The 24,031-nt window shown below is 37.5% G+C and overlaps 4 protein-coding genes across 6 annotated transcripts in view; 2 read left to right on the top strand and 2 right to left on the bottom strand.

The window, feature by feature from the left end:
• Positions 1-2,852: 2,852 nt before the first annotated feature.
• Positions 2,853-4,180, bottom strand: LOC132392612 (homeobox protein Hox-D13). Its single transcript, XM_059966739.1, has 2 exons — positions 3,439-4,180; positions 2,853-3,103 (listed from the first exon to the last, which is right to left on the bottom strand). The coding sequence occupies exons 1-2, from the start codon at positions 4,121-4,123 to the stop codon at positions 2,853-2,855; spliced, it is 936 nt and encodes a 311-aa protein (XP_059822722.1). The 5' UTR covers positions 4,124-4,180.
• Positions 4,181-5,469: 1,289 nt separating this feature from the next.
• The window catches only part of evx2 (even-skipped homeobox 2), a 19,106-nt gene continuing 544 nt past the window's right edge, over positions 5,470-24,031 (top strand). Inside the window, exons 1-6 of one of the 3 annotated variants that reach the window (XM_059966733.1) lie at positions 6,572-6,632; positions 9,124-9,254; positions 10,476-11,200; positions 19,573-20,395; positions 21,389-21,636; positions 21,978-24,031. The exon at positions 21,978-24,031 is cut by the window's right edge and continues 544 nt beyond it. In XM_059966733.1, coding sequence (XP_059822716.1) covers positions 19,972-20,395; positions 21,389-21,636; positions 21,978-22,580 — 1,275 coding nt within the window. In that variant the 5' untranslated portion in view covers positions 6,572-6,632; positions 9,124-9,254; positions 10,476-11,200; positions 19,573-19,971 and the 3' untranslated portion in view covers positions 22,581-24,031. Of the gene's footprint in view, positions 5,607-6,511; positions 6,633-9,123; positions 9,255-10,475; positions 11,201-19,572; positions 20,396-21,388; positions 21,637-21,977 lie in introns of those variants that run through there. The other 2 variants (XM_059966732.1, XM_059966734.1) reach the window with 2 other exon arrangements.
• Positions 5,486-24,031, top strand: part of LOC132392609 (endoplasmic reticulum junction formation protein lunapark-B-like) — a 104,477-nt gene continuing 85,931 nt past the window's right edge. The window contains exon 1 of the mRNA XM_059966735.1: positions 5,486-5,606. The gene's annotated coding sequence lies outside the window, so the exon portion shown is untranslated. The remainder of the gene's footprint in view (positions 5,607-24,031) is intronic.
• LOC132392617 (homeobox protein nob-1-like) lies at positions 11,196-17,911 on the bottom strand. Its single transcript, XM_059966746.1, has 3 exons — positions 14,907-17,911; positions 14,044-14,225; positions 11,196-13,887 (listed from the first exon to the last, which is right to left on the bottom strand). Exons 1-3 carry the CDS (start codon positions 15,433-15,435, stop codon positions 13,798-13,800), a joined length of 801 nt encoding a protein of 266 aa, XP_059822729.1. The 5' UTR covers positions 15,436-17,911; the 3' UTR covers positions 11,196-13,797.

The following is a 24,031-nucleotide window of genomic DNA, read 5'->3' as shown; positions in this document are numbered from 1 at the left end:
CGTCCTTCGAAAATTTCACTTAATTTGGTAGAGTCAAAGACTTATTTTGTCGTGCTTTATCTCATTTAAATTGGTTTCGTCAAAGACTTGATTTATCGTATTTTTGTTGAAGCATAAAAATGTTGCTAAATTATCGAAGCAACCTATCATTAAGACTATGGAAGTGAAACCAAACAGTTGACCTAATTCTGATACTGGTCGACCACCGACCGACCATCTTGAAGCCCGCTCTTCATTTATAACAACTCTGCTGCCTCATGTTTTACAGCAGTTTACCCAGCAGATGGCGAACTAGTTCTGCGATCAGCACAGTCTTTATTATTCATGATGCTAAATAAAGTCAAGGTCAAAGACTATAACGATAGTCAAGGTCAATGGTAAATAGAAATCTGACGTCAGAGGGCTGAACATCCTTCCAAAAATATGTTTTAATGCTACAAAGCGCTATCATATTTAACCGAGTAAAGTCCGCTTGTATGCTTATGTCGCATATAACAGAATATAGGGTTTGAATTTAACACGAGAAAACATAAATATTTTAAATTTCTTTCTATGGTTGACCAACAGAATTTACTACAAGGCACCGGAATATGGTTAGCAATTGTTAACAGCTGGTAAATAAAGATGGCAGGGTCAACAACATTATCACCTACTAAGTTCGTACTCATGTAAAAGCCATGAATCTTACTTAATTTCAAATTTCATCACATAACATGCCTTTTTTTAATAAAACAGGCATAAAATATTTATTCTCCCCCCCCCAACTTTCTTGCCACTTTAATATTCCACCATTTTTTCTTCAAGGGGTGCGTTGAAAATCCAGGCTATGTTTTGACTGCTGTGGACATGTTACTTACATTATCATGTTTTGCAATATTTACGCACAGTCGCCGAAAGAGAGAATACAATTAAAAACTTACATCTTAGCGGATATCTTCATCTATCCAATTAAGCTCAGGAGAAATAAAATTAGATCGACGGTTTGCACATTTAATTGGATATGATAGAACGAGATTTAAAAGGGAATATCTTGACAAGTTTTAATCTAAAGTAGTTGATTCTAATATCCACACTGCAATCCAGTTTATACACCCCCAATAATTATTTGGGACAATCCTTTCACAACATTAGAATGTTTATGTGAATGAAATGTTGCGTTATTGATCGGTAAACGCGAAAATGAGATGCTGCAATTGAATAAGATATTGAGGAAATCTCGAATTTGTATTCGAGTGTACCTACTAGCTACTTTGAATTTCATTCATGTCATGATTATTTTCCTCAGTCCTTTTCGTAATTTGTTTATTTGTAATTTGGATGTCTTGAATATATCGAGTTATTATTTTTACAGAAAATCCACGAAGCAAATGCTGGATCGGCATACTAGCATATGTCGTTGAAAATTAAACAATGCTGTAATGTTTTAAATCAAATCAGCCTTAGTTCCTTCCAATTTTCGAATACAATGAATTATATTCAATTTTTATTTGAATTTCGCCGATAAAGCTCAATATTGCGGTGAATTGTAAAACGTTCATCAAAGTATTGTACAGTTTAATATGTTACATGTTGGTGGGGTAGAAAGAAACCGAATTAATTTTTCAAGAAAAATAAAACAGTTGAAGAGGGATTTGTTTTAATTTTTTTACATAGCATAAATCCACGTAAGGAAACAACGCAAGATCAAATTTGATTCGTTCTGCGTAAAGGAAACAAGGGAAATATGAACAAAGGTTATTTTTTAAATGCAATACAAAAAATGAAGTACAGGAATGATTTTCACTATTTACTCATATAGAAATTGCGATTACATAAGGAAGTATAAGCATACAGCGTAACAAGTTATTAGTTAGGAAATAGCCGAAAGAGGTTCAATTAAAGACGTCGCATTCAAAACTTCGAAGGGATTTTCAAATATATATTAGCACTTGTTTTGAAAATAACAATCCAAAACAAAATATTCAAAAGGCAGAGACACTGCCTTTTATATTTTCACTCTTATCATAAAGATACATTAAGAGGTTTAAATTTGACAAATATTTCACTTGAACAGAAATTTATCTTTAATGATTACATTTGCTTTTGGAAATATGTTACTGCAGAATTTTCTGGTGTAAATCAACAAAAGGCTTTTCCGGTATAAAGATTAAATAATTTGTTATGAACATGATTGTAAATTCGCTGCGATTGATATAGCATTGTTATGGCGTCGCGCCGCACACAGTCTGCATGTATCTCTGTTGCAAATAATCTCTTATGGGCATTGACATAAAATTGACTATATCTTCAATCATTAGATGATTGTTGCTAGTATATGCGATTACCATTTGAACCCATTCATAATGCAGCCATGGCACATCTTGGAAAACATGACAGAACATTGAACTGTAAATAAATATCGCCGTACTTCAAGAAGGCTATGGTTAAACTTTACTTAATGTCAGCTTTTGGGTCTAAACGTATTATCAGTTGTCGTCGCCATTTTATCTGTATACTGTGCGACCTCCCGTAATTTATCTGAATTCACTAAACATTCTTTAGACAAAAATGAGCATTATTTTGCATTTTCTACAATGTCGCTTGTGAAAACGATCCAGCACGGTAACGCAAAACAAATGAGCGAACGTGGAACACTCAGAGTGTCCTATTTGATCGCATGTGGTGAAAAGTCACATCAAGCATTTCAGCAAAGTTTTGCAAAACATCTCATGAAACTTGTCGTTTGAAGATATTTTTGGTTATAAATCCGAAGATGTTGCTTAACCGTCTCCCACGTTCATTAGCTTCCGTTTCTAAAAGACCATCATGTATAATTTACAATACGCCATTGTTGGCTGGTGAGGGCTGCGCAATTAAGGTATATTTTCTTTGACTTTGGAAACCACTTTTTTCTCTTTGACTCTCCTGTTCTGAAACCAAATGGTAACTTGTCTTTCCGTAAGGTTGGTAGCTGAAGATATCCTTCTTCTTTTTTCCTTGGTGATAAATTTGTTAGTGGCATATTCTCGCTCGAGTTCTTTAAGCTGGGTTTTCGTATAAGGAACCCTTTTCTTCCTCCCTCGCCTGTAAATGTTTATGTCAGTCTGATTGTGCATCACATCTCCTGGGGGGGAAATGCAAATCATGAGAACAAGCTTCAAACGGCCGCAGTTGAAAGGGTGTGGGAAATAAAAGGGGGGCGATAGAGAGAGGGTTAAAAAAGAAGTCAAAATGACAACTCGCAGACCTTTGTCTATTTGGTACACTTGATAATCTTTGAGCCATTTAAACATTCAGTCAAACACACATCTGAATATATTAATTCTGATATAGGAGTCCCATGCACTGTTCATTTTAAATATTACAAACAAAACACTAAATGAAAGTTTCTTCTACATTCTTTGCTTTATACTAAAAATGAGTTTAATATATTTTTCCTGTGAAAATATTTCATGATACCTGAAAGAGGCGATTTCCAAAAATGTGGAGACTGCGTCTGATCTTTAGGGCAATACACTTGACCATTCCACCCACTAGCAAATGTCCATGGCTGGTAGCCCTCCACGGATAATAAGGCTTCATGCCTAGGCTCTCCGTGGCCACTTATGGTAGGGACTACTGGAACGTCCAAATAGCTAGAAACCCGTTGATATGGATTAGGGTAACTCTGATAAAATGCGAATTCTTTAGCTCGGTTTGCTACCTCGTCTGTGGGGACAGGACTGTTGGTGAAACCCGAAACATCCGTGTATTTGTCCACTGGGTAACCGGCTAGAGATGCATGAGCACTAGATTTCAGTCCAGTTTGCTGTATGCCAACATTTCGACAACTGTAATAGCTGCTTCCAAAATGATAACCGTAGTTGAAGGCTGGGTTTGGAGGGCTAGTAGGAGCTGGACATGGGTTGCATTGCTTAGCTGATTCAGAAATGACAGAATGCGTACGATCTCCGCCTGAGTAAGCAGGTCCCGAAGATAAAGAGTTGTGATGAGCTCCAAATGCAGTGGGAGATAGAAAATTCCTGCATTGGTTTGAAGGGACGTTCCCACCCAGTCCTTCCATCTCCGACTTATTCGTGTTGTTTCTGTTGTGCAGGTATCTGATAGTATCAGTCCTCCAAGGGGCTGAAAGAAGAGCTGTCATATCACGACCCACTGCAAACTAAGTACTGCTTTATAAAAGCAGTCCTGGGAGTGAGAAGAGGTGCTTATTTTCACTCATTAGAATGTGCCTTGCGCGAGTGAAACGCGATAGGCTGACTTTGACCACGTGATACGCTGCAACTGATCTGGCTTCAGTACTTATAGCACTCCTTAAAATAATCGGGTTTCCCCCCAAATTAATTCATATTAAATAACCGATACTGTTGATGTACATTAAAACTAGTATTGTGGTGTTTTCGTCAGTACTGTAATCAATGCAATTTAGTTGAAATTTATATGGGATATTATTGATAAATTGTAAAATATATCCTTTAATCGACGGGTATGGTATATACACAAATATTGAGTACATGAAGAATTCTTTAAGAGAGTTTTCAGTTAAAATGAAGCATTGGAGATTTTTCGGAAAATTGTCATTTCCGTTTGGAAATTTGAATGTGTTATCATGGTCATCATGGGATTGACAGAATGGGGAACAATGATGAAAAAATCTCGGTAACAACCTTTTTAGCATCAAAGTCTGTTGTTCGTGATAACAGATATCTATCTGAGCTATAAAACCAGCACGACATTGATTTTAAATTCATATGTTCTCTTTCTGTAATTACATCTTTAGACGATCACATTTAAATTGGCTTACGTTCAGTTATGTAAAATATCATATCTTCAAAATTCTCAGCGGAAGCTGCTCAGACCTATACCCGTTTCCCACCCGGAATTGCGTGCTTTTGTATTATACAATTGCTTATTGGTCTATTTTTTTTCCCATATGAGGCTAGGTTTGAATCTTGTATCGACCAAACAAAGATATTGCAAATTGCCACCGCCCCAACAATCTAGCCATGTCTGAATTTTCAATTATTTATGTCAAGCAGACGAAAACATAATCACATATTGTTTCGCAACAGGTCCTGTTGTTTAGCAATGACCTGAAAATATCTAGCGTTTACTGCAAGTGTAGCATAATTCCAGTACCCGGTTCGCTTCACTCCATGGTAATCTCTCACCTTATGACCGAAACATTTAAATATACAGTACTGCGCAAAAGCCATAGGCACAAATAAACAAAAAAAAAAGTTGCAAAGCGAAGATGCTTTCAAAAATAACGAATTGAAGTAGTAAATAATTAAAAAAAAACCAAATCAAATCAATATTTGTTGTAACGACCCTTTACCTTTAAAAATGCATGAATTCTCGGGCAGTTTTATAAGAAAATCGTCTGGTAGGTTGTTCGAAGCATCCTAGAGATCTTGCCACAGTTGCTCTGCAGACTTTGACTGTCTCGCTTGCGTCTGTTTTTCCAGGTAAACCCAGACAGCCTCGATGATATTGAGATCAGGACTCTGTGGATGCCATACCATCTGAAACCATACAGGGTGCCTAAGACATTTGCACAGTGCTGTATATCGAATAAGTCTTGTTATGTGGAATAGAACATCTTAGATGATGGCTTTCTAACAATGGTAAGATGTGACCTAAACGTCTATTTATTTCTCTACCACAATTATACCACACATCAAGCTGAGAAAACTAGATGCAACATGTACATTTTTTGTCAGTCTAACCATACCATACGCTCTTTAGATTTTATTTCTGTGCGCCATGAGATTTACATTCACATCCTGACTTACGAAAACGAAGATTGATACAGATATTTAAGTAAAAACATACAAGAAGCAATAAGAATAACATTTAACAAATGCTAAACGGATGATGGCAAGAGACGAGACTCTGTGACCCAGTTTCAGCAGGAACCCAGTCATCTGACGATTCCGAAGGATGTTTTCCGATCATCTTGGAAGTTAGAACCTGTGCACAAGAAATTCCTTGATCATGTTACCAAATAAGATTTTTTAAATTTTAATTTGAATCCTGGTGTATTTTTCAAAATGCCGAAGAGCAGAATGAAAAATTATATGTTATTACTTATTGCTTGGATTTCCAGCAACTGCTGATTTTCTCTTGTTTGTGATTAAGTTATTATTTCACAGAGACAAAGCAGATTTTCCTTGCTAGATTCTGTGATAAGGGAATACAAGTGGAACTCATGGCTTGGTGCTAAGTTACATGCATTGATTCCAGTAAATCCTTTTGACTTACTTTCTTCTTTACAAAGATACACGTTTCCTGTACTATATTCTTCTGGAGAAACAGCCCGAAAAGCAGTTTTAGTAATCTGAGAGAGGTATTGCAGAACAGTGAGTTCAAACTTATCATCATTTGCACTCAAATACTATTTTAAAAACGAAACACATTTGTTTAAGAGCACACGAATGACATTTCTTATCAGAGAAAAGAAAATATATAAAGTGAGTTGGTCCTACTTTCATAGTGAAGAAAACATAAGGTAATATTTACTTTCGGACAGCTGCTGTTATTTGGACTTCCGGGGACTGGATTAAAATAAAAGTCGCCCTCTCAAGTTGCTCGCATCTCTGGAATGCAGACAAAGGGGTTCTTTCCGGAAGCAGATGAAGGCCAAGGTCAAGGTAGAGAGGGGATGGGGTGGGGTGGAAGGGCGGGGGGGGAGACAGAGAGAAAGAAGGAGAGGGAGCAAGACGGTAAATAGTGGCTTAAAGCTGTTGAACAGCTCGGTGGGAATTACTCAAGAATCTGAAAATCTGACATTGGCTGTGATTTGTAATTGGAAAAACATGTGATATTTTAATATGTCAAACCCTGAAAACAATTATTTGCTTCGAATTATGTAAAATGAAGCTCTAATTTGCTTACAGGGGGGTGTGTTAGTTTGCTTACTCAATTCGCTTTAAAACTAAATCGCCATTTTCATTAGCACGTTGAGTAAGATTCACGTTGGATTTCACCCGAAGGCCCATTATTACATTTCAGAGCAAAGAAGAATCAGAATAAATGTGGCTTTACTGCATCGTCCGCATCTAAAACAGACCAAAAATGCAGAGTCTACTCATATAAACAATCCGCATTTTATTTAGGCATTTGGGCAATATTTCCTTACTGATTGTATTTAGGGAATACAGGTAACGTTTAATCGCTCTACATAAATATCAAAGGCATTTTGAAAGTTATTTTGATCCACAATTATTTTCTTCAACTTTTTCATACTCTTGTGGAAAGTTCAACGCAAATTTTTCATTGTTGATTTGTGAACTGTGCTTGGAATCCTAGTTGGGGTAATTTTCTTCAAACGTATAAATTTTGTTTATTTTATATTGCATTCGTGCTGGTGTTAGGTTTTACTTCCGTGTTGGGGTGAGTGGAAGTAGAATTAAGAAGTTTTTTTTGTGTAAAATATTTGCTGGATGTTATTCTGAGATTTCAAGAATTCATAGAGAGAATCATAAGCCTAACGTATTAATAATATTTTGGTTCAAAATTATGCCTGTGCTAAGTGTAATATATACTTACATATGGACATCGTTCACTATTAAGTGTCAAGAATTCTGATTTGAGAGCATGTTAGTTATTTCTCTAATTATTCTCAGAAGTCTTTGGCAAGCTAGGTTGATTTTGAATTAATTCAGCCTGTGATCGAAGTAATTCGATGCAATTTAATGCATCGAGTATAGTAATAGTAAATGTATACATTTAAATACTGGGCAGTGGAATTTATTTATTTATTTGCTAAACCTCTCTCGAATAGAACGGAGGCAGGAAAGATAAATGTATAGTAAAACTGATATTAAAATCCAGAAGTATCTACTTAACGTAGTTACCGATACCAGCTACATGTTTATGAATAATAATCAATTAATAGAAGATATATGCAGATATACAGACGAAGAGGTTATATGAGCTCCGTTTGACTTCACATTCTCATAAAATTGTCGTTTTTGTCAAACACAATGGCTAATATTAATACCTGAATAAAACCAGATTACTGAATTTCTTTATTTTGTCAGTACAAAGTAAAATATTATCAATGCGTGGGTATCCAGTATGCAAATTGAATTATGCAATATATGTAATTGAAAATAAACTCTGGACAATCCCCGCTATGAAATCCATTTTATTTCAAACATTTCTGTTTTACATCGATAATAACCTACACATTTAACGGGCTTACAACTAAACTGGATTTACTCTATCAACAATAATCAAGATAACGAAATATGTCTTTAATCTAACGTCATTAGCAACCAATTAAACGCTTAAAATGAACGCCTCTTGCTTCGACTTCTATGCGTGTGTTCCAGTTAGAACTACGGAAGTAATTTACTACATAGCAAAATTATACTCTCTGCTCTAGGTCTATCAAATGCTTCAAAGCTTTGTGACTGTGTATCTGAAGAGAACGTGGAAATTTTATAGAGCCCCATTATTCAATCAAAATACAATTAAAATATTCTTTTAATAATACACACTTACTTTGCACAACAACCACATTCAAATCGCCACACTATTGTGGGGATCAAACAGGCCAAAACCCAGCTTACAGAATTATTGTATTAAAATACACACCTGTTTCCAATTCCAGGTCTTCAATTTGAGTTTACAATAATGTATGAGAAGAGTAGATTCTGTAAGGATAATATATTTTGTATAAAAGTAAATTTACCTCTACCAGTATAATCCAATCCCAGAACAGAGTAGTTTTATTAGGTAGAAAGAAAACTTATCAACAAGCAGTTAGGAATGTCCCGGGGAAGTGCGTGAGATTCAAATACATAAATAAAATGCAAAATATGTATTCATGCCTCCAAATTAGAATGCTTATTAGTTATGCAAATGCACGCCCAATACGTATTTTAACGAATTTTAGAATTCTGAAATAAGATGTTTTATTCTGTATAGTACAATGAAGTATCATTCCTGCCTCCGTTCTATTCGAGAGAGGTTTAGCAAATAAATAAATAAGTTCCACTGCCCAGTATTTAAAATTAGTTATCTTGCATGTTCAGGTTGTTTTGATAATGTTCTATTTAAGCATTCATTCTAATGTACAATTAGGGCTAACAATATCCTATAGGACATTGCATCCATTAAAACTTCTATCACTAGGTATTCGGTGTCATGATGAGCAGCACTGTTGTTGAATAAAGCCCGGCGTGCAGATATTTACTTTTGCACTATTCCACGGCCTTCGCAATGGTAAAACGGGAGCTATGAACTCACGCAACCTTCAGAGGACTGTACGTGTCATGGTTAATTGGATCTAATTCGGTACTCATTTTAGAGCACTTACGCTTTTATTCTTTTTATGATGGAAAATATTATTTGTCATAATGTAATTATACAGTGGCGCTACGTGGAGAGCTTGCAAATTGGTCTAATTTCAAGGCGGTAAATCTAATCGTGAGTTTTTGATATTAAAGCCGCCCAGAATATCTATAATATCTAAAAGCTGACAGGATGGGCACAAGAAGTAGGGTTGTTATTGTATATTCTTCAATATCTGTAAGAATTGCTATTCAGCAATGGGGTGTTTATTGCGTGAACTATATTCCAAGCATCCTTGAAGAAGAAGACCTAAAAGTTTTCCACATCATTAATAGTCTAATAACGGTTAAAAAAAAAGGTACGAAGGATGTCAAACAAAATTCTCACACTCCTTTCTATGTAGGAAGCGCTCCTGCTAGTTGACACCTTCTCCTACTTAATCAACACTAACGTATAAAGAGCATACTGCTTTTGAATTACCTGCTCTAGATATAAAAGATGACTTCAAAATAGAATTCATTTTGTGAAGTGTTTTGTTAAGACTGGTACATAAACGCAAGGCTTTGAATCAGGCGGTACACTGGCAGCAATACTTGTCCTTCGCTATGCAATTGAAAAAGGTATTATCTGGCCAGCATTGCATTCGAATGCTTTACGTTGTAATTAGCCAATGAACCGTGTTTTAAACATCAGATTATTGTATCGTTTACTATGCACGTAAACCATTTCTCTGGATATTCACAGCAAATATTGACATGCAGCATACACAAAATTATGGAGGAACTCAGCAGATAAAAGTGAAAATCTGCAGCGTTGGAAATCCAAGCAACACACACAAAATGCTGGAGGATCTCAGCCGGTCAGGCAGCATCTGTGGAAAATAGTATAGACGACGTTTCAGAAGAGACCCTTCAGCAGGACTCAAAGGGTCTCGGCCCGAATCATCGACAGTTTTCTCTTTTCCATGGATTCTGCCTCGCCTATTGAGTTCCTCCCGCATTTTGTGTGAGAACTCAACAGGTCGGACAGCATCTATGATAAGGAATGAACAGTCGACATTTCGGTGATCTGTTGAGTTCCTCCAGCAGTTTGTATGAGTTGCTCAAGATTTCCAGCATTTTCAGAATCTCTTGGGTCTAAACATAGTGATGTGGTGCTTTAAATTAAGTCCAAAATTTTGCAATTTCTTTCAGAGCAGTTGAAACATTTCGATATGAACGTGGTCGCTGAATATAAGCTGAATTCCTACAACATCCCTCAATCTGAGCACAACATGCTACTTTGTTATTTCAGTGGAGTGTCGAGGATGTGCTGCATTGTCAAAAGCACCGTCCTTCAAATGTGATATTGAACTGTAACACAACCGATCGTTCAGATTAACGTAAAAATCCAACCGCGTTATTTCGAAGAAAGGTTACCGCCAGAGTCCTAATGGATATTTTGAGTTTCCTAGAAGGGATGACAAATCTTCATTTTTAACCATTGGGAAAGCTCTAAGCCGGAAAATTATGAAAGGCTTTACGATTTTGGAAAACTGGCCGAGAGCTATTGATGTTTGTTTTGCCCATTTATAGATTTTGGACCTGTTGATAGTAATGACGAACCGAGACCTCTTCCCTCTCCTCCATTCAGGCCCGCAATGAATCTATCCAAGTGCGGCAACAGCGAATCCATTGGGGCCTTCTACTGTAGCTAGTGCTCCCGATTTTGCCTCCTCTACACTGATGAGACCCGAGGTAAATTGGAGGACGGTTTTGCGGAACACCTTCACTCCTTCTTCAAAAAAAACAAGAGTTCCCGGTTTTAATTCCAATCCGCGTTCTGATTTTGATATGTCCACCCATTGGCTCCTCTATAGCCATGATGAGGACACACAATGGAAATGCGATAGCTCATGTTCCCTCTGGGTAACCTGATGGTATGTATATCGATTTATCTAACTTCCGGTCATTTTCTACCCTCCCCCTTCCTTCTTCTTCCATTCCTCACTCTGCCTCCCTCCTTACCTCTTCTCTTCTCCAGACCTAACTATCATCTCCTCCGTCCCTTTCTCCAATGGTCCATTCTCCTGCCTTATCAGGTGCCCTCTTCTCCAGTACTTTACCTTTTCCACTTATCACCTCCCAATTTCTTACTTCGCCCCTCCGCCACCAACCCAGCTTCATCAAGCACCTTCTAGCGCGTACTCCTTCCCTTTCCGCACCTACTTATTCTGCCGCCTCTCAATACTGAAGAAAGGCCTCGACGAAACATAGTTGTTGTCTGACCTGCTGAGTTCCTCCAGTTTTAGTGTGTGTGGCTGCAGATACGAGACATAAATATCTGACGTAAACAAATTAAGTGTAGAAACACAGATACAAATGAGTTCTGATCATTCTCAGCGCGGCAGCCTAGTGGGTAGCATAGGATTTACAGAACCAGCGACACGGGTTAAATTCTGCCGCTGTCTGTGAGGAGTTTGCACGTTCTCCCCGAGAATGGGTGCTCCGGTGTCCTTACACATACCAAAAAGTATTCCGGAGCCAACTTCCTTTCCTCATTAGCTTTAATGATGCTGACAAAGAATATAAAATTAAATACTAGGAGGGAGGGGAAACTGACTATTAAAAATAACATTTCACAGAGCAGAAAAAGAAAACCGCAAGTTTTAAAAACTAAATTGATTAAATAACACAAACAGCGTCCTGCAATCAGCGTCACTTTATGTACATACAATTAATCTATTTATTTAAGCTATCTTATATTTTTATATTTATTGCCTTTTTATTATTCTGTTCTTCATCTTACTTTATTGTGCTGCATCCGAAGCACAGTAACAATTATTTCCTTCTCCTTTATACTCGTGTACTGGAAATGACATTGAACAATCTTGAATCTTCAATCTTGAAACTCAGCAGGGCAGGAAGCAGCTATGGAGAGGAATAAAAACCGTCGTCGCTCGGGGCGCCAGGACTCTGCATAAATTGATTATGCTCGCCTGATTTGTTTGATCAATTGTCTTTGCAATAACATAATGAGATCATTTCCTTTATAATCGTATATAGCATTTGAGATTAACATAATATTGAGTTAAATAATACTGAGCAGAATTACTATAATGTTATCAACCGAACTCCCGCAGGAACGCAAATGGAAATTCTACTTTTGTTTATGAAATCAGTGAGCGTATTATAGTGGAACTAAATAATTATTAAACTTCAAAACAGAAAGAGCATAGCAAATACTGAAGGTGAAAATCATCTTGAAGCAAAATTAGACACTGGACAGATTAACACAGAGATAGACGCGAATACAGGTAGATACATACATTCAGGCAGACATACCTGCATGTATATATACGTAGATCGATTGATTTAAAGATAATTTGAATATTTATTCGAAAACACTGTTCCATAATACGACAGTGCTTTCAGATTATCTGCTCTACGCAAAAGATGACTCCGTAAAGAATTCATTGTTTCTGAAGTGTCGCTGGAAGCGTTTGAGTCCTTCATAAGTGCATTATTGTAATCAAATGTCACATTGGTTAGAAGCTTTGTCCTTGATTTGACCTTGAGTTAGACATCTGACAATCACTGATTCAAGCGATACTCTTGTAATTGGTTAATAGCTTCACTTTTCGACTACAGTTCTGCGAAGTTTACCATGCAAGTAGTTTTTCTTTATATGCACAACGGATATATGTTATTTCATGTGTTGTAGGTCAGAAACTTCGTCATGAAAAACCTCACAGAAAAATACACTTGATTCTTACGTGTTCCCTAAAATTGAGTACAAGGTTGACAGACAGATAAATAGAAATCAATCGATCCATCGATCAATCAAGAGATACGTATACATTATAATTTAAATAGAACCTGGATTTATTTTGCATTTTTTGAATTTAAATGCTTTATGTAAACATACATTCGTCTCCAGCTATCAAATTCTGGCTTATACATATTTCAACGTGTTTTGGAAAGACAAGGTTAAAACTATTTTGGATGCACACCGAATGCTATGTAGCGCCTTCACAAAGTTGCCACTTTTATTAAAATTCACATGCAGTACAATGAGGTATTTCAAATAATTTCAAACCTGAAAATAAAATCATTCATCTGCAAAGTCTTATGCAACCCCTGCCAATATTATCACTTTGTCACTAAAAGTAACCATCAGAAAATCAGTTTCTTCTTTCTAAGTAGTCAAGTGTTTGTTGATTTTATGGTTTACAGATAATTATTTTAGCAAATCAAACAATATCTCCATTAAGAATTAAATGCATAGTGTAACTATTCCTTGTTCCCTCCTTTTAGCAAAATCAACCCGTTAATATCGTTTAACGCAAACAAAACTAAATCTTACAGTATTGTCAAATCATTTCCCCACACAGACAGCTGTTTAAAGAATGAAAATGATCTATGTTGAATCATCTATGTCCATGTATATTTGAAGAGCAATTAGCCATTGCGTCCTAGAAACGATGTTTTTGTAACTGATAAAGCTATGCTTCCTTTGAATAAAAGTGTTCCCCTTTCAGACTCGAGAGCAGCTTGGATGCACCGGTTGTTGCACACGAAGAAGCTTTTTTTCTTTTTGTCTCTGGTTTTGGAACCATATTTTTACCTGAAAATAGAAGCATAATTTAAAAAAAATATGGCAAATATGAACGGCCTCGGTTTAATGTTCTGTGAGAATAAATTCGCACACCTGTTGCGGAACACCGTCGCCCAGGTACTCCACTTCTTTCATTTTGTAAAAGCAGAAAAGAGATAGTCTTACCTGCCTTTCTGTCAAACCTAATTCAAAAGAAATATTTAATCGGATTTCGGGGGTGAGGAATCGATTTTTTTCGAAAGCTTTTTCCAGTTCAGCTATTTGCTGTTTGCTGTAAGGGATTCGTTTCTTCCTTCGTCTATTTTCTAGGCTTTGGGACGTTGACCATTGCGATGTAAATCCTAAAGCTGAAGTAACAGACATATCCATGAGCAGGTTTATCATCAGTTTAAGGAAATATAATTTTTTTTACATGTAGAAGTCTCTGATAACCATATTACTGATGCTATCCTAACTTATTTTGTTATCTATTTAAATTTTCAGTTCTATTAATGTCGGATGATGCAATCTATGGCAATGTGCTTAATTGCAAAATCATTAATCTTCAAGAAATACATGTGCATTTAGTTTAAAGCATGTAAAATGAATTGTCGTATACCATTTTTTCAAATTTGGCTCCAATGTGTCCATATATTTTTCAAAGGATGGAGACTAAATCCAAAATATTTGATTTTCAACAAAAGCAGAACAAAAGCATCTTACCTCGTTAGGTGAAAATACTTTATTCTCAAACTTAAAAGTTTGGCTTGGCCTCTGAAATGTTTTAATTAAAAATACATATAAAGAAGAGAAGCTAATAGGAAGCAATGGGTTGTTTTCTTTAGGTGAATTCGTCGCGTATCTTCAGTTTCGTCTACTAAAAGTAATTCCCTTGAGACCAGACTCAAATTAAAGTAAACACAATCAAACAAGAAAATAGCAACCTTGTTGTTATTTAACATCTATGGAAAATGAACGCAATCTTTAATCACGTCAACCGCCATTGAAAGTCGGATATGCAGGATATCAACATGCGTCAACAGACTGACCTAAATGCATTGGGGTGCTGGAACTTGTAGTATGAAACGTTCCTCCTGAAATAGTTGCTCCATAACATTGAGAATAGTTGTAGGCAGACGTGGCCGGGTCACTGGGATCTGCCCGGATTTGGGCAGGTGTCGCTCGGGGATATTCTAATGCCCAATTCTGATAAATTGTTGAGCTTGTGGGGACTTCTCCTCTAATGCAAGGATTATGGCGGTAGTTACTAAACAAAGATATATGGCTGTCACTTTGAAACTGGTTGGCAGTGAATGGACCTGCCTCAGGTGGGATGGCAACTATCTCCCGATCTGGGTTTCCATACGAACCGCAAGCTGAAATGTCTTCTGAATACAATCCGTGACATCTTCCACTTGGAGTCGTTTTCAAAGCTGAAGGAAACATAGTAGGCGAAAATCCAACGTTCGTGGAAAGCACTGGTTTCATGTCAAATGGGCGCACTCCATCTTGCAACGATACCGTCCTATCGCTAGATGTCTCTAACGTCAGCTTGTACTGCAGAGACGTTGAATCCATCTTATAAATTCTCTAAAATTAATGGATGTCTTCACTCCAAACCTTGCAGATATAATTTCACATGTACGTTCTGTCACAACTTGCAAGTGCAAATTCGTCCTTGTTTAAAATATTGAGAATGATGTACCCGTGCAGGCAATGAGTACCTCTCAGAAAATGGCACTATTTATTAAGCACATACTACACCCTGGTCCAAACTACCTGATCTTTTTATTGCAGCAACTCTACTGCAGTTGGCAAATAAAACAGAGTGTGGACTCTTTGCAAATTAAACTCTGCGAACAAACGTCAAGGACACGAACTGCATCACAGAATGACACATCAGAACTGTAGTTGTTGACTCAAGGTCAATGCTGACATTTGTATCTACCTCTTTCTTTTTTCTCCGTAAATGCCTGCAAGAAAATTAATCTTAAAGTAGTATATAGTAACAAATACTTACTTTGATAATAAATTTATTTCTAAGTTTGACGATTTGGTTGCTGGTTGCCTCGCATGTGTAAAGATATGTCTTTTTTTACACCGAGTGCCAGAAATGAGTCATAATATAGTAGAATTCTGAACTGTAATCTGAAATAAACCTTCGTGACAATGCAGCATGCGGCAGACAAAAAGCATTTAAGGAGCTTTTATTGCCCGCTATAACCCTTTCAGCTTCAGAATTACACCTCGCGTACCAGCATTAGAAGGAAGAGCAAATATTTAGCCTGTTACTGTAAACCTTCTTTGAGCGAGGTAAAGTGATTACTACTGCACTGCTATGATCAGTCTATTTCTCGGGGTTTGGTCAGTTGTTTGACTTTACTACCAGATTAAAACTTTCTAGTAACATAAATTTAAAGCTAATTACAATATAAAGATTAGAAATCAGTATCAGAGAATCGAGGGACCACAGAACAATTCAATGTGTATTAAATAATGTAAGCCATGTTCAATGTTGTTGTTATTCAGGTGCCTTGCCGTTCGGCGTGGGCGATCATGTCTCACCATCCATCACGGTCCCTGACCTGTTCTCCCTGTACAGTGAAAACATCATCAGAACCATACAAGACCTACCTGGAATAAGTATAGGAGGATTCAATATCAACAACCTCCGCTATGCGGATGATACAGTACTGATACCTAACAGTGAAGTAAATTTACAAAAACTAGTAACTAGCATCAACACAGAGAGCGAAAGTCTTGGCCTAACCTTAAACAAAAAGAAAACTTAAGTAATGGCAATATCAAAGAAACCTTATATCCCAAACTATAGGATCGTATTGGGAAATGAAATCCTAAAAACAAGTTCACAACTTCAAGTACCTTGGATCATGGGTAACATCTGATGGCAAATGCGAAACAGACATAAAAGCAAGAATAGCAATCAATGTTCAATGTGCTTACAGCTTTCTTTGTGCTCTATTCATTACACTGCCAGTTTCATTAATCAGTATTATGTCAATGAAAATCGGCATTATTCTACAGTCTTAAATCAACCTCTAATTAATAATCAGTTAATTACAACGAGATTGTTTTTTGACTATTCAGATAGTTGGGCTGTGAGATAGATTCGGACATGTAAAATTTAGTCGGTATTTTTCTCCCATCACTTGATCTCGATAATTACAAACCTTCTACGACATCCACTGTTTGAAAATGTCACGGGCCACTGTTACTCCACACAAACACACGCACACAACTTGAGAGGTCAATTTATTATGAAGTTAAATACAAATCAATATATGCATTTATTTTTGTATCAACACTTTCGAATTGTGTCGCTGTAAAATAATTGATCGATACGGAAGTTAACTCATACGGACAACATCCTGAGTTTCACCTTTAATTTGCTATCTATGTTCGCGAATCTCCGAAAACAACTATGGAGCTGCTATGGAACGATGTGACTGTTATAAAAATAATAAAACAGAGGAGGGCGCCAGAGGACAGATATTTCGGCCGAGTGCGGTTCCATTCGCTTCCATTCGTCTTTCTTTAAGTATTATGTATCCAAAAATACTGCAAAGCTTCAGAATTAATTAGTGATAATATTCATTCGTTTTGAATGGCGAGTCATAGATAACATTATTAAACAAGCTTCGAAAATATTGTTATTAATGTTTCAGCATCATTGCAGAATGCTGCTTTTTATTTAATTGATACAACCTTTTTACTTATTGAGATAGTGAACCATTTAAGAATCCGATATGTTAATTTGATTGCTAACTATAAGACGATACGAACTCGTGGTCCAAAGAGTTCCTACAATGACATAAAAGTGTATCGCTTTAAATCTAATGGCATTCCGTACTTCGGTAATTTATGATGTTTTGTAACTTCTTTTTATTGTTAAACAATAACATTAAAATGCTGCCTCTGTTATTGCACGAGACCCATGGGAAGAAAGCATTATTTTTATCATGCAACTTTTAATACTGCCTTTTAATGATTTCTTACCCACAATTAACATTAATCGCTTATGGCTTCCCATAAATTGCAATATTATTATTGCCTTGTTTCTATTACCGTTATTTTCGACATTTATTGTCCGTTTATGTTTTGTTTGAATGAGGAAATCGGAGTAAGTACAGAGTACAAAAGTATGAATATGGTAATTTTTGAAGGTAACCGTAAGAAAAATATTGGGATTATCTATATTTCTATATATGACAGAGCGGGAGTGTTTAGATTCCACAGCATGGAGGACAGTACTAATTAAGTCATTTAGCATCGATGATATAGGCCCTGTCTATGCATTATTTAATATTAATTATGCATCTTGAACGCTTTTGCTACATTGTCATTTCCCAAAAGGGGAACTCGGAAGCAACTATTCTGTGATATGAACAATAAATATCAGTTAAGTTTTAATTAACATTTCGCGATAACGTTTCGCAACTTAGCTCATAAGTTTCCCTTTTCGTTAGTAAACATTGATTTCGAAATTCAAAGTAACTCGGGTGATGATGACAACAACAACAAATTCATCATCATTATCATCATCGCTATCAGCGTCATCATTACTACCACTATTAACACCGAGAGTAGCTGGTCCGCTCAGATTCTCCATCTTACAAATCCTCTCTGGAATTTTAAAACTTATTACTGCAAATGTTACATAGCCTCACATTATTTTTTTCTCTGGCCGGGAACACAAGGTAAATATATTGTCGCCACAGTTTATGGATTAACCTTAACCTCTTCGTTTATTTCGCGATTCTTTGAAAATTATATAGTAATAGTTTGACTTTAAAAGGAAAAAAAGTACCGGAAAATACTCCTTATAACTTTTCATGGAAAAGGATCTTCCTTTAATGTCTCTAATAATATAAGTACAGTTAGTATATTTTATGTTCAAATAAATGAATAATTTAAGTGTAACCAGACAGAGAGGAGGGAGGTACAGAGTGGCAGCTGAACTATCTCAGTCATAATACTTAATTAACTAAATTATGTCAAATATTACAAAATACATCACCTCATAAGGCTAATTATAAACGAAAGGAATAAAACTTTATTCAATTATGCAGTACATCTCAGTAGAAGTATTGTGTCGGTGATACGCTCTTGTGATGTGTTTTACAAGTCAAACATATATTTCATTGTCTAAACGTCTGATAGATCGGGCACGATATATCAATGAAGGACACACTAAGGAAACTCCATTCACGCTATCCTAATATGTACATTTCATACCAATGTAAAGGATGGAGAAAAACGATTAAAATTGTGGTTATCTGTATTGGTGTACGTGAAGAGGTAAACTGGGCAATGATAAGACAAGAGGTTGAGGGAGTAGATATTAAAGGGAGAACACGCAAATGGGGAACAGAACAGACAGGGTCTTAAAAAAGTACAATTGCAAGAAATCCGACTTCAGATTGTCAATAAAAAAGACATCATGACATTTCAATCCAAACTGACCAAATGTTCAAAATATAATCAATCGAAATGTATAAAGAAAATCCTTAAACTTGATGCTTCCATTTACCCACATCGCTCGCCTCCCGACAACCAAAAGTGTGGTGAGAAAGATGTTATTATGTGAACCCTGCAAGAACTGCAAAGCAAAATCAGAGCATAATGATCTAGCTAAATGTACAGGGAAAAGCTGTAATATTCATTTTATTAATCAGACTGTCAATTTCACCCCAGAGGCCAAAGCCCAGAGCATCCGGGCATGCGATCATCGGCTGAGGACAGGGGCTGTCCTCTAATTCCTCTCTACCTGGATGTATTTGCCTGTCGCTAGGCCGCCTTCATCATCCACTGACAGACGCTTGTATTTATTTGCTTATAAACCTGTTACAATAAATGATTATTCGAACAGCGTCATTCGTACCTTAATGACGAGCACTAGTTTGATGAATGACACACCGGGAGAAAGGAAGCGCGGGTCATTTTGACCAGTCGTTCCCTCGTATTGACATAACACTTTTTCTTTGCACCAAAAAGATAAATTTCGAGACACTTGCGGGGCTGGATGCGAATTGGCCCCAGCTGCAAGATCATCATTAGTGCAGTATCAGCCTGCAACCTGCTCTCAGCTTCGGGATGGAAAGAATAAGAAAAGAAATAATTCTGATGGAACGGGGTCTGCATAGTCCTGCTGCCAAAAGGATTTCGAATTTGTCAGACTCAGCTGGAAATGCGGTGGAGGAGGCCCTTGAAAATTCTCATCACAGTGGTCGTCTCAGCCCCAGACCAACTTCCGCCTCCCTCCACAACACTGTTGGGGACACCTCAACAAACGGCAAATTTGAGATAGACAATTTATTCCACCATCAACATTCAAGCGACAGCACGTCCTCGCCTGAAATTTCCTCTTCGGAAAGCAGGAAAAAATTCTCCCTTTACCCAGAACTTACGAGTCGGGAAAAAGAAGCAGAAATGAACAGTGATGTTGATGTGGGATGCTCGACACTCCGTTCTCCTGCCGGTGTCAGTACAACGCATCTCAAAGAAAATACAAACAAAGGTAAACATTTATTTGTTAAACATTGCTCGAAAATCCTTATCTGCTTTCTTCTGCACGAGGACATGTGAGGGTACAGAAAATAAAACCATTTTGGGGAAAGACTCTGTAGTGATGCATCAAAGATTGTGAACGCATTTCCATTTATAGTTTAAATTATAGAAACCAAAAACTGATACATTCTGCTTAAATAAACTGTAAAAACAAATGTGCAATGTTCAGAATGCCTGCGTTATTTCCTGTAAACCGTTCAAAATAAAACAGGCCCGTAAAAAGCATGCGTTTTATTTTTAAACTCATATTGCAAGACCCATCTGGATTCAAATATAGAATTGAAATGGACATACAGCCATGAACAGCGTTAAAGTATTTCATTTAAAAAATAACTGCAAGGAAGTTATATGAAACCCCTATTTTTACATCAACGATATTTTCTTCAATAGGATGTATACCTGCACAAGCATTGATATTTGAAAGGCGATTCGCGGTGAATATTCGATCGCACCATTATCTAAACTGTAGATTATGAAATTAAACGGTTAATTATTGGGAAAAACCTAGTATTTTATTCGGCTCTGTGAATTTCTAAAGGGCCTTTATCTTGTCAAAATATTTGCTTTTAAAACAACTGCCAGTTCAGACGTGCGCGTTGTTTCTGGTTGAAATGCTGAAAAGTAAAATATCGAAGAATACTAACTAGCTTTGCAAATGAAGCAAAACGACTAAGAAGAGGCTGGAGGTTATCCATTCTCTGTTAATTCAAATGGCTAATGGATGAATACCTCAGAACCTTTATCTATACATAATTACCGAAACTTACCGCAAATTAACTGGATATATTTGGTTATGCAGAGTCTCATAGAACTTTATTGACTCTAATAACAGTCACCATTTGTAATAATGACAGCCAGCATTAATTATGTGGCATCAAAGCTGCCTTATTAATTTCTGCTCATGCTTTACTGATCGTTCACGTTTTTACTTTTCTCCTTCCAGTTTATTCTGATAATGGTAGTTCAACTAATACTTCGTCGAATGGCTCCAGTATTACGAACCTGAACGGCAACTCCAGTTCAATAGGCAATTCGGGTTCTGGTCCTGACCAGGTGAGACGGTATCGAACTGCTTTCACCCGAGAACAAATCGGTAGACTAGAGAAAGAGTTTTACAGAGAAAACTATGTATCCAGACCCAGGCGATGTGAACTGGCGGCCGCTTTAAATCTACCCGAAACAACTATCAAGGTGCATACTGTATAATTCGTGTATTCTACTTACGGTTAAATAATTATATTGCACATTTTCTTTCAATATTCATGTATTAATGTGTTTCACGTAATAAAGTAATTTATTATGTAGTATATTCGTGACTATCATTCTGAATAATTTGTTAAAATTAGAATTACTTTTGCAATACTTAATAGTATTTTCATAAACGGAACCCTTAGATTTTCAGAGTGATAATGCATGAACTAAAACACTATTTGCAAAGCATTCCTTTCTATTTAAAGTGTACAAAATGCTAGAGTACATAGGAAAATTGGATTCCAATGTGTTGACGCTGTGCATTTTCTTTCTTGATCCAGGTTTGGTTTCAGAACCGGCGAATGAAAGATAAAAGACAGCGACTAGCTATGTCATGGCCCCACCCGGCTGACCCAAGCTTTTATACCTACATGATGACCCATGCGGCGGCCACGGGGAGCTTGCCCTACCCTTTCCACTCTCACGTGCCCTTGCACTACTACCCTCACGTTGGCGTCACCGCGGCAGCCGCTGCCGCCGCCGCCACAGGCGCCACGCCCTTTCCCACCTCCATCCGCCCGCTCGACACCTTCCGCGCCCTCTCGCACCCCTACTCGCGGCCCGAACTTCTCTGCAGCTTTCGCCACCCGGGCCTCTATCAGTCGCCACACGGGCTCAACAGCAGCGCGGCCACGGCGGCGGCGGCAGCGGCCGCGGCCGCGGCGGCCTCGACGCCCGCCGGCGCTGCGCCGTGCTCTTGCCTCAGTTGCCACAGCAACCAGAGCGGCGCGCTGGGGCCTAGGAGCTCGAGCTCCGACTTCACGTGCACCGCGGCTGCGCAGAGGTCGGAGAGCAGCTTTCTTCCCTACTCGGCCGCGGTGCTCAGCAAATCAGCAGCGGTGTCACCGCCTGGCCAGCGGGAGGAGTCCTCCCTTACCAGATAACTCAACCCGGCGGTGGTTCTCACCAAGGCCAATGGAGACACTAGTGGTAAATTGCTAAATTCGGTTTTTCTAATCCATCGCCCTTCTAGTGCTTTGGTGCAACCGTGGGCAAATTTCCATTCACAACTGTTTTAAAAAGACATGCTATCCTTTTAGTACGGACAACCCTGCCCTATTCATTCTTCCCGGAACTCATTGGATGCGGCTGAAATAATTTAGACTCTTTCCCCGTGGACTCTTGAAAAGTTCTTTTAGTTGTTCTCTTCGTTATACTAGATTGTACAAGGAAACTGTGAACTTTTTAAGTATTATCGTCTTCTTAATGGATATGATTTGGGCCCATTAGCATTTGATAAGACTTTTGGGACTAAATTCAAGAAGGTAAAACTGTCTTGAAACAGATTTTTAAAGTCAGTCCAACCACATCTGGATACTGTCTCTTTAAATAATGCTACAGATGAAGGTCACTTTGGGAAGAACACAATTCCATTTATTCTGTACAATTTTATATGAAGGCCCTTTTCTGTGAAATTGGGTATGTGCATGCCTACTGCTTTGGCCCAGGAGTGCCACCACCGGGTATCTGACAAGTGTTCGCTGCCAGAAACAAACTCCTCGAGGACTTTGGCAAAGTTCGAGGAAGACACATCAGAAACCGCCAATGTTATTGCCATGTCAATTCCGATGCTAATAATGTGCAGATTATGACGAAAATTGCCAATCATGTACCTTGATGGACCTCCTTTGAATGTAGAATTGGAAAAAAAGTTCCCTGCGCAGAGACCTGCTGTCAAATACTAACAACCCGCTAAGGGAAGTCATTAGAAGAGATAGATAAGAGACTTGATACATAAAAGATTGTTCATGGTGCATAGAATGTACAGGATTTAATGTGGTATTCGTTATCTGAAGTGATTTTGCAAAAACTCGACGTCCTCATTGTCCCACTGCCAGTTTTAATTTTGGAAACCTATATTGTAGACGTCCTGTGTCCACTTTTCCTTGTAACCAGTACGGAACTGATGTGAACAGCCTCATTAAATCAACCTCGAAAATTTCCATAATACGCCCCATAGAGCCACTTCACTGTTCGCTTAATGGGATTCTTCTGGAAAAAAAATGTAACTAACAGTTTTTTTTTCACTGTGCATCCTTCCCACAGGGTCCTTTGTCAATCTCTTGTAAATTAACTCATTAAATTATGTAATACAGTATTTCAGTTTCTCCGCTTTCAGTAATTACTGTACAATATCCATTCGGTGGTATTTTTACTTTTATCTTAAAAATGGGCTATATAAGATAACAAAAGTGCATGTATAAGGTATCTGGCAGGCGAATTTTGGATGTTTACATCATTTTGTCAGAAATACTAAGCCAGAACCAAATTGCATTTTGAATGAACGAAGACCAAATCAGTAGTTTTACAGCTGAAACGCGAAATAACTTCTGAA

Source organism: Hypanus sabinus, chromosome 4, assembly GCF_030144855.1.
Source record: "Hypanus sabinus isolate sHypSab1 chromosome 4, sHypSab1.hap1, whole genome shotgun sequence".
Classification (NCBI taxonomy): domain Eukaryota; kingdom Metazoa; phylum Chordata; class Chondrichthyes; order Myliobatiformes; family Dasyatidae; genus Hypanus; species Hypanus sabinus.
The sequence above is the reverse complement of the archived record's forward strand: the minus strand, read 5'-3'. Positions and strand labels throughout refer to the sequence as shown.